Here is a 10,485-nt window from a genome sequence, read left to right on the forward strand (position 1 = left end):
AAAAAAAAAAAAAAAGAAAGAAAAAGTTGGTTCCCAAGCCAGGTGAGAAAACACCAGAAGACTCCTGTAAAGATCAAAGGCAGAGATGAATGGATTCTTCTCAGCATACATACAATGTAGAATGGAGAAGAAAAGACCATTAAACAGTTTCCCATATGATAATTTTTTTTAATTGTAAAGGAGGTTGAATCAAGCCCTAAAACTCTCTTCTTGGAGTAAGGGGAACTGGGAGGAAATATGTAAATGTAAACCACCACAGTACCCTGGCAGGGTGAGAGGCTACTCAGCCTCTCACCCTGCCCCATTTCTAATCTTTCTCTAATATTTAAACTTTACCTAACTATACTAGGATTAAAACACACACACACACACAAAAACTTATAGAACATCTGGGTAGCCAACCCTGTCTGCATTATGAATGCAACTGTTTCTAGACAGTCAATGCCAAATGAGTTCAACACACTAGCTTACTTTGACCTTGTGAAGAGATCAACTACAAAACCATCCTGCTGACTAGCAGTGAGGTCAGTTAGTTCCCACACAGTACACTTAGTGTGATGAAATCGTGTTTTTACTTTCGTCTGGCAGTCTGTTTCCACTTTTTCCCATTCTTTTGATTTATTTTTATTTTTTAAAAGCCTGTCAGATTTAGCAATGAGAGGTTTGTATATCTCCCATTCTTTTTAGACAGATTTACTTGCACCCAGCTTAGCTTGTAGCGTTTTTTAAAAAGTTCCCACCTAAAGGCCCAGCACAGTGGCTCATGCTTTGGGAGGCCGAGGTGAGAGGATTGCCTGAGGCCAGGAGTTTGAGACCAGCCTGGTCGACATAGTGAAATCTTCATCTCTACCCAAAAAAAAAAGCTCCTCGTGTGCTTCTTATACAGGTAAAATGGAAAAATATTGCCTGTCATGAATGATCTCGCCCCTGCTTACTTCTCAGACCTTATCTGTCAACTTGCCAAGCTGGTTCTGCCTCCAGTGCTTCCTCCCTCCTTCAAGTTATGTTTTGTTTTAATTTTTTTACTTTTTAAATAAACTTGTCATTAGAAGAGATTTAGATTAACAGAAAATTGTGAAGATAATGTAGAAAATTCCCATAAGCCTCATGCTCGGTGTTTCCTATTTAACACCTTACATTATTAGTATGGTCCACTTGTCACAATTGCTGAACCAGTATCAATACACTATTATTAGCATAAATCCATTCTTTATTCTGATCTCCTTAGTTTTTACCTGATACTCTTTTCGTGTTCCAGGATCCCATTTAGGGTACTACATACCATTTAGCAGTCATATCTTAGGTTCCTTTGGGTTCCTTTTCTTGTTTTTGGTGACCTTGACAGTTTTCAGAAGTTCCAGTCAGGTATATTGTAGATTATTTCTCAATTGACATTTGCCTGTTGTTTCTCTCATAATTGGGGCTGAGATTATGGATTTTTGACAGAAAGATTACAGAGGTAAAATGCTATTTTCATTACATTTTCACTGTCAATGTTTTGGCCTTGATCACCTAGCTTTGATAGTGTTTGTCAGGTTTCTCCACTGTTAATCCCCCCTGCCACTATTTCCATACTGTATTCTTTGGAAGGAAGTCACCATACCTAGCCTATCCTGGGAAGGAGTGATAAGTTATGCTCTACTTCCTTGAAGGGAAAGGTAAATAGCTACATAAATTGTTTGGAATTCTGCACAGGATATTTTTCTATTCTCCCCCATTTATTCATCCATGTATTTATATCATGCATATTTATTTTATTGCTCAAATTGTTCGAGCTGTTGCCACTGGGATCTTTTTCAGTTGACTCCTCTATCCTTTTTTTTTTCTTGGTAGAGATGGGAGCTTGCTCTGTTGCCCAGGCTGGTATTGAACTCCTGGCCTCAAGCAGTCCTCCCACAGTGTTAGGATTACAGGCATGAGCTACCACTCCCAGCCTCCTTTATCCTTTTTACTACAAGATTATCTAGGCATGTCTTAAATATTTCCTGCCCCAGTCCTAGAATCAGCTACTTCTTCAAGAAGCCTAGAATCAGCTACTTCTTCAAGGAGCCCTGATTCTTTTTTTTTTTTATTGTAGATATTTTTATTTCTCCAATTTTGTTATTTATCAGGAGTGACTGAAATAAAAAATATAATTGAGTCCCATCATCATCATGGAAGTGGCTTTAAGAGAAAACTGGTCAGATGAATATTATTGCTTCCCATTTTCAACCAGTAAATATGGGGCCACATCCTTGTGTTTTGTGTACCCTCTTGATTTTGCCCATACCCGTCTAGCAGCAGATGTGGGTAAAGCTGATTCTTTTTATTAGAAAATGTTACTAGAAACCAAGATCCGGGCATTAGGTATGCTTACTACTGGGATGTTGTTGCTTGTAGGGCCTTTCAGCTGACTGAGCAAGGGATATGCATGTATGTATACTAAACTAAATTTTTCTGTATGCAGTCATCTGTATCTATATTAATTTAAACATGAGTTGATGTTTCCAACTCTATCCATTACCACTCTATCCATTCTAGCCTTCTTCTTTTGGTTATCTGTCACCTCCCACTTCTACAGTGAGAAAACTGACTTTCACCGTTCACCATCTGTTTACTTAATTGTTCAGTTTTGGGATATATATGGAGATACAGTGGCTTCAGAATTAATTCATACTCCCATGGGGAAAAACCTTACCAGCTAGAGGACAGTGCTTACTTGTAGTTCCTGTTGCCTTTAATATTACAGACTTCATTTTCAAAGTTTCTTAGTTAGCAACCCCACCCACCTTTGGTGAGGTTGTTTCACATATATTCTATATAATTGGATTTTTTTGTCAAAGTCTGTGTGTTCCATCCAGAGATCCTCCGAGTTCTGTGGGTTTCTGTCTGTCTCAAAGTTTTTGCATATGTTGGCCTTCTGCCTGGAATACTCTTCCCAGGTATTTCCCCATGACTGGCCCCTTATCTTTCATTCAGATCTCTGCTCAAATATTATCTCCTTGAGGAGGCTTTCCTTGAGCACCCAATCTAAAGGAATCTTCTAGAACAAAATGAAAATTTTGTTAGTATGTTTTCTGTACGTATGATTTGTTTTGACCAGTCTCCATTTACTAGGATGAAAATTTAAAAAGGGCAGGGACTGTATCTTTATCCTGGATATACAAATAACATGTTGATACATGAATGAATAATCCTGTCCCAGGTGTGTCCAGCATCGCTTATATCTGGGACATAGTTTTAGTACTGATCAGTAGTGATTGAAAGCAGGCTTGTTCAGTTGGGTTTCCAGCTCACCCTGCTTCACTACTTAAAAAGTGTTTTGCTTGCAAATTAGGTTAAGTGTTTCAATATATTAAAGATATGCAGTCACTCTGATTGTTCTCTCCTAAATGTTTATAATCATTTAAGGTTATTATTATTATTATTGAGATGAGGTTTCTCTGTCACCTAGGCTGGAGTGCAGTGGTACCGTTTACTGCAGCCTTGACCTCCCCAGGCTCAGGTGATTCTCCCACCTCAGCTTCTTGAGTAGCTGGGATTACAGGTGCACTACCACACAGGGCTAATTTTTTTGTATTTTTTATAGAGATGGAGTTTCTCCCTATTGCCCAGGCTGGTCTCCACCCACCAGCTTGGCCTCACACAGAGCTAAGATTGCAGGTGTGAGCCACTGCACCCAGCCTAAAAGTTATTTTAGCGAGGGATCTCTACTCCTACTTAGAATTACATATCAATACCATGGATTTCCCAGATTGGCCATATGTTAGAATCAGCTGAGGAGCTTTAAGAACAAACACTACTTTCTGAACTCTTTCCTGACTTACTGATTTTCAGGAAAATTTTACGGATTTGTTAGTTATTGACGGAGTCTCGCACTATCGCCCAGGCTGTAGTGCAGTAGCACAATCTCAGCTTACTGCAATCTCTGCCTCCTGGGTTGAAGCAGTTTTCCTCCCTCAGCCTCCTGAGTAGCTGGGACTATAGGCAAGCGCCACCACACCCAGCTAATTTTCTTTTTTTCCCCCTCCAACATGTGGGAAATTTTTTTTTTTTTTTTGGGACGGAGTTTCGCTCTTGTTACCCAGGCTGGAGTGCAATGGCGTGATCTCGGCTCACCGCAACCTCCGCCTCCTGGGTTCAGGCAATTCTCCTGCCTCAGCCTCCTGAGTAGCTGGGATTACAGGCACGCGCCACCATGCCCAGCTAATTTTTTGTATTTTTAGTAGAGACGGGGTTTCACCGTGTTGACCAGGATGGTCTCGATCTCTTGACCTCGTGATCCACCCGCCTCGGCCTTCCAAAGTGCTGGGATTACAGGCTTGAGCCACTGCGCCCGGCCGGGAAATTTTTTTAACAAGTAGCTTGACATCTAGTCAGAACATTTGAAATTAAAACCCCCAGTAGCCAGGTGTGGTGGCTCACGCGTGTAATCCCAACACTTTGGGAGGCCAAGGCGGGAGGATAGCTTGGGCCCAGGAGTTCAACACCAGCCTGGGCAACATGGTGAAATCCTGTCTCTACCCCAGAAAAATAGAAAAATTAGCCAAGTGTGGTGGTGCACACCTGTGGTTTCAGCTACTCGGGAGGCTAAGATGGGAGGATCACTTGAGCCTGGGAGACAGAGGTTGTAAGTGAGCCAAGATCGTGCCACTGTGCTCTAGCCTGGGCAACAAAGCCAGACAGAGCCTTTCTAAAAACAACAACAACCAATCCCAAAACAAAACCTGAGTGTATTAATGTACAGTGAGATTTTATAATAATATCTAGAGAATTTCAGATTATAGCTATGATGACTGAAGCTTATACAAAAAGGTCTTTTTAACTTGGACTGATTTTTCTACGACTGTTTAAGTCCTTGCTGTGTGCTTGGTACTAGTGAATATTATAGTGAATTGTTCCCTACGGTTAGGGAACTTATATTACGCTCTCTAAGAAGGCAGTAGAATGAATGTAAATAATCATAAAGGAAACAGTAGTCATATAAGAGAGGTAGAAAGCAATTTTGGTATTTAGAGGAGGGAGCAGTCATTTGCACACTGGGAAGAAGGTAAGATTAGAGTCCAGTTCTTTTTTTTTTTTTGAGATGGAGTCTCACTCTGTCACCAAGGCTGGAGTGCAGTGGCATGATTTTGATGCACTGCAGCCTCTGTCTCCTGGGTTCAAGCGATTCTCCTGCTGCAGCCTCCCAAGTATCTGGGACTACAGGTGTGCACCACCATGCCCATCTAAGTTGTTTTTTTTTTTTTGTATTTTTAGTAGAGACGGGATTTCACTGTGTTGGCTAGGCTGGTCTCAAACTCCTGACCTCAAGTGATCTACTAACTTCAGCCTCCCAAAGTGCTGGGATTACAAGTGTGAGCTACCATGCCTGGCCTAGGGTCCAATTCTTACAGAGAATCCACAGTGAGAAGGAGGAACCCTGGACATCCCAGTTCTTTAGTGGGTTGTAATATAGGAAATTGAAAATTAAAGGGGTCTTATTAGAAGCCAGAAGGGAATAGCCAAATGAGAAGAGTCCTCTAATGGTCAGGACTTAAAATCCAGACTCCGAACTGTCAAAGTCGGTGGTTCTTAAAGGAACTTTTCAATTTCAGTATTGAAATTTTTACAGTATTTTATTTTATTTTTTGTATTTTTAGTAGAGACGGGGTTTCACCATGTTGACCAGGATGGTCTCGATCTCTTGACCTCGTGATCCACCCGCCTCGGCCTCCCAAAGTGCTGGGATTACAGGCTTGAGCCACCGCGCCCGGCCTACAGTATTTTAAACATTAAAATTTTTTACTGCAAGTTTTTGTACTACATATGTAATTATAAAAAATGAAAACTTTGTATACTTAAAGAATCCAAACTTCAGTTTTTGAATTTTATGTATTTTTTTAAGCTCTGGAAAAGAAACGCATTCCACATTAAACCCTTCACGTTGCACATAAAGGAAACTAAATTCAGAGTTAAAATATGCCTGACCATGGCCATAGGATACAGAATTAGGCAAGAACTTCAGTTTTCAGGCTGATCAGTCCATACTACTACATTCTTGTCAGGTTGAGATCAATCTCTTTGCCCTGAAGATTGCTGATTGTTTAGAGGAGTTTCTTGAGGATAGAGACTATATCTTACTCATTTTATATCCTTCCAACATAGTTAAGTGCTATACAGAATAGGCAGGCAGCACACATTTGTCAAATGAAATGATGGATGGATAGATGGATGGTTTTGGCTTTTGTATTAGGCTCTGAAGGAATGCTAGAGTTTAGCACTGTGGAAATTCTGGGTGTGAGATGTATATGTTAGATTTGCTGAGTATTGGACATCTGAAGGGAAACAGTGAGAAAATACTATAACTGCAGCAGCTCATGCTTTTAATCGCAGCACTTTGGAAGGCTAAGGTGGGAAGATATTTTGATCCCAAGAACTGGATACCAGCCTGAACAACATAGCGAGATCCTGTATAAGAGAGAAAGAAAGAGCGAAGGAGGGGGGGAGAGAAAGAGAAAGAAGGAAAGAAAGGAGAGGAAGAGAAGGAAGAAAAATAATAACCTAGGTAGCTAGGCAGGTAGGGACAGCATTATAGAAACACTTAAATGCCAGGCCAAAGATTTTGGAATTTGTCTGCCACCATGCCAGGCTAATTTTTGTATTTTTAGTAGAGATGAGGTTTTACCGTGTTGTCCAGGTTAGTCTTGAACTCCTGACCTCAAGTGTTCTGCCTGCCTTGGCCTCCCAAAGTGATGGGATTACAGGCATGAGCCATTGCACACAGTTTTCCTGGATATTTTGGAAGGTGATGGTGTTGTTAACAGATACAGTGGTGTTAAATGATGAATTTGAGGTTGTGGTGCCACATGTAGGTGGAAATGTTGAATAGGCTGTTAGACATGTGCTGCTAAATTTCAGAAGTGATGGTGGGTCCAGATTAAATTGGGAGTCATCTGCATGCGAAAGAGTGGTAAAGCCTAGCACAGTGGCTCATGCGTATAAACCCAGTACGTTGGTAGGCCCAGCATTTTTGGAGGCTGAGGCAGGAGGATTGCTTGAACCCAGGAGTTGGAGACCAGCCTGGGGAACATCGGGAGACCCCGTCTTTACAAAAATAAAATAAAATAATTAGCTGGGTTTGGTGGTGCATACCTGCAATACCAGCTACTCAGAAGGCTGAGGTAGGAGGATTGCTTCTGCCTGGGAGGTTGAGACTGCAGTAAGCAGTGATTGCAGTACTCCACTCCAACCTGGGTGACAGAGCTAGACTCTGTCTCAAAAAGAAGAAAAAAGGAGGGAGAGTTAAGTTTTACACAGTTCATATTATAAACTAAGTTAATACCAGCATATGAAATGACACAGTTCATATTATAAACTAAGTTAATACCAGCATATAAAATGAAATAAGTTAATGAAAGGCATGACGTTTTACAGGAAGGGCGCATTACATCATTATTGTAGAGGTTGAGTATTCCTTGTCTAAAATGCTTGGAACCAGAAGTGTTTCAGATTTGGATTGTTTTCAATTTTGGAATATTTACATTATACTGGTTGAGTATCTCAAATCTGAAATGTTCCACTCTGCATTTCCTTTAAGACATGTCAGCACTCAAAATGTTTTGAAAAATGTTAGAGCATTTTAGATGTCAGATTTGGGATGGTCAATCTGTACTATAAACAGAATAGTTGTTTAGCATTAAATAATATTTTGCTTAGGCCGGGTGTGGTGGCTCACGCCTGTAATCCCAGCACTTTGGGAGGCCAAGGCAGGTGGATCACAAGGTCAAAAGTTCAAAACCAGCCTGGCCAACATAGTGAAACCCCGTCTCTACTAAAAATATAAAAACTAGCTGGGTGTGGTGGTGCGTGCCTATAATCCTAGCTACTCAGAAGGCCGAGGCAAGAGAATTGCTTGAACCCAGGAGACAGAGGTTGCAGTGAGCTGAAATCACCCCACCACACTCCAGCCTGGGGGACAGAGCAAGACTCTGTCTCAGAAAAAGAAAAATAAAATAATATTTTGCTTAGCCTACAGTTTGAAATATCCTTAAAAACTTGAATTTGAGAGAAGAATATTGATCTGAATCAGTAGTCCTCTTAGTTGAAAGCCTTGAAGTTTTAAAAGGAATTATCATTTTTTTACTTCTGTATGAGCCTAGAACAGTTAGCTGACTGTATAAATTCTGAATCAGTGAAGGTTTACTATACTTTAACATCCACTTTTAACATTTTTAGTATATTTTCTTAGCAGCAGTATTTGGTGTAAAACTACTCACATGTATACTGTTGGTTTTGCTCTAAGTAACTTTTTGTTTTCATCTGTCTTTTCAGGATCTTACTGGCATAGAATCTATGGATCAGTGTCGCCATACCTTGGAACAGCATAACTGGAACATAGAGGTATAATAGGATGCATTCTGAGCTTATTTCTTTTTCTCTGGTCTGATTAAGAATCAAAACCGTATGTTTTTCCGTAGCAGGCATCTTTTCAGTTGATTTGTTTTTATCAGAATTATGACTCTAAAAATAAGAGAGTGGGAAGGTAAAGAATGTGAGAAAGTTTATAAAATCATAGAAAAATTTGTGACTAAATCCCTCAATATAGTGCCTACCCCTTACTGTTTGTTAGTATCTTGTTGGGAAAACAATTGGTTTTTGTGTGTTTAGTTTTTAACCAGACGTCTTGATGGGAACCTTCTTCTTACATATTTTATAGTTTATTCTTTTGAGGTTGTCTAGGTAATCATGTTCTTGGCATCTCTTTTCCTTGACCATTGAATTAGCTAGAACTTTTAAAACACTGTCAGTTGATAATGGTAATAGAATTTTGTCCTCACTATAATGCCTCTGGTGTGTGTGTGTGTGTGTGTGTGTGTGTGTGTGTGTGTGATGATCTTGCTCTGTTTCCCAGGCTAGAGGGCAGTGGTGTGCTCTTGGTTCACTGCAACCTTTGCCCCCCAGGTTCAAGTGATTCTCCTGCCTCAGCCTTCCAAGTAGCTAGGATTACAGCGCACACCACTGCGCCCAGCTAATTTGTATTTTTAGTAGAGATGGGGTTTTACTATGTTGGCCAGGCTGGTCTCGAACTCCTGACCTCAGATGATCCGCCTGCTTCAGCCTTCCAAAGTGCTGGGATTACAGGTGTGAGGCATTGCACCTGGCCATGCCTCTGATTTTTATGAGCAAGTATGATGTTGGTTGTTGCTATGAGATAGATCCCCAAGGATGTAAGCTCCGTGAGAGCAGAGGTTTGTTTTTAACTGCTGTATTCTCAGCATATTTATTTAACACAGAAATAAATATCTCTTGACTCTTCTCTTCCATTCATAGCATATTAATAGTTTATATTGAGTGGATGTTGAATTTTGTCAAATATCCTTTTGATCTCAAGTTACTGTTTTAATTATTATATGCTATTTAAATAGGGTGCTGGATTCCTAAAACCATATTTCTAATATGATTTAGATATTCTATACATTTTTGAGCTATTAAATTCTAGGCTGTGGCATTATACCAGTGAACAAAATAAGTTCTTACTCTTTTTTAGTTTTTTTGAGACAGGGTCTTGTTCTGTCACCTGGGCTGGAATGCAGTGGCACAATCATACTTCACTCACTGCAGCCTTCAGCTCCGGACTCAAGCGATTTTCCTGCCCAAGCCTCCCGAATAGCTGGGACTACAAACATGTAACACCATGCCCACCTAATTTTTAAATTTTGTATGGAGACGGGGTCTAGCTGTGTTGCCCAAGCTGATCTTGAATTCCTGGGCTCAAGCAGTCCTTCTGCTTCAGCTTCCCAAAGTACTGGGATTACAGGTGTGAGCCACCACATCTGGCCAAGTCCCTACTCTTGTGGAACTTAATTCTAGAGAATTTCAGTTTGTAATAAATGACAGGAAGGGAACATCACACACCGGGGGCTGTTAGAGGATAGGGGTGGGGTAGCATTAGGAGAAATACCTAATGTAGGTGACGGGTTGATAGGTGCAGCAAACCACCATGGCATGTGTATACCTGTGTAACAAACTTGCACGTTCTGTACATGTATCCCAGAACTTGAAGTATAATTTAATAATAATAATAAATAAATGACAAATGAGTGGATAGGAAATGGAACAGAGGATCTGGAGAGTTTTGCTTTTTGTTTTTGTTTTTTTATTTTTAAGAGACAAGGTCTCACTCTGTCACCCAAGCTGGAGTACAGGTTTGATCATAGCTCACTGCAGTTGAACTCTTGGGCTCGAGCATTCCCCTGACCTCAGCCTCAAGTAGATGGGGCTACAGGCCCACACTACCACACCCAGCCCTAGTGTTCAAGTTTTTGTGTGAATGTGTGTTTTCGTTTCTCTTGGGTTTATACCTAGAAATGGACTTTGCTGATTCATATGATGACACTACATTTAACCTTTCGAAGAGCTCCCAGACTGTTTTCGTTTTTCTTTTTCTTTTCTCTTCTCTTTTCTTTTCTATTTTTTTTTTTTTTTTTTTTTTTTTTTTTTTTTTTTTTTTTTTTTTTTTTTTTT

The 10,485-nt window shown here is 40.3% G+C and overlaps 1 protein-coding gene across 2 annotated transcripts in view; it reads left to right on the forward strand.

Moving 5' to 3' along the window:
- The window catches only part of FAF2 (Fas associated factor family member 2), a 61,873-nt gene that overhangs the window by 22,667 nt on the left and 28,721 nt on the right, over positions 1-10,485 (forward strand). For both annotated transcript variants that reach the window (XM_017512793.2, XM_017512794.2), the window contains one exon: positions 8,293-8,361. In XM_017512793.2, coding sequence (XP_017368282.1) covers positions 8,293-8,361 — 69 coding nt within the window. The remainder of the gene's footprint in view (positions 1-8,292; positions 8,362-10,485) is intronic.

Source organism: Cebus imitator, unplaced genomic scaffold, assembly GCF_001604975.1.
Source record: "Cebus imitator isolate Cc_AM_T3 unplaced genomic scaffold, Cebus_imitator-1.0 Scaffold478, whole genome shotgun sequence".
NCBI lineage: Eukaryota > Metazoa > Chordata > Mammalia > Primates > Cebidae > Cebus > Cebus imitator.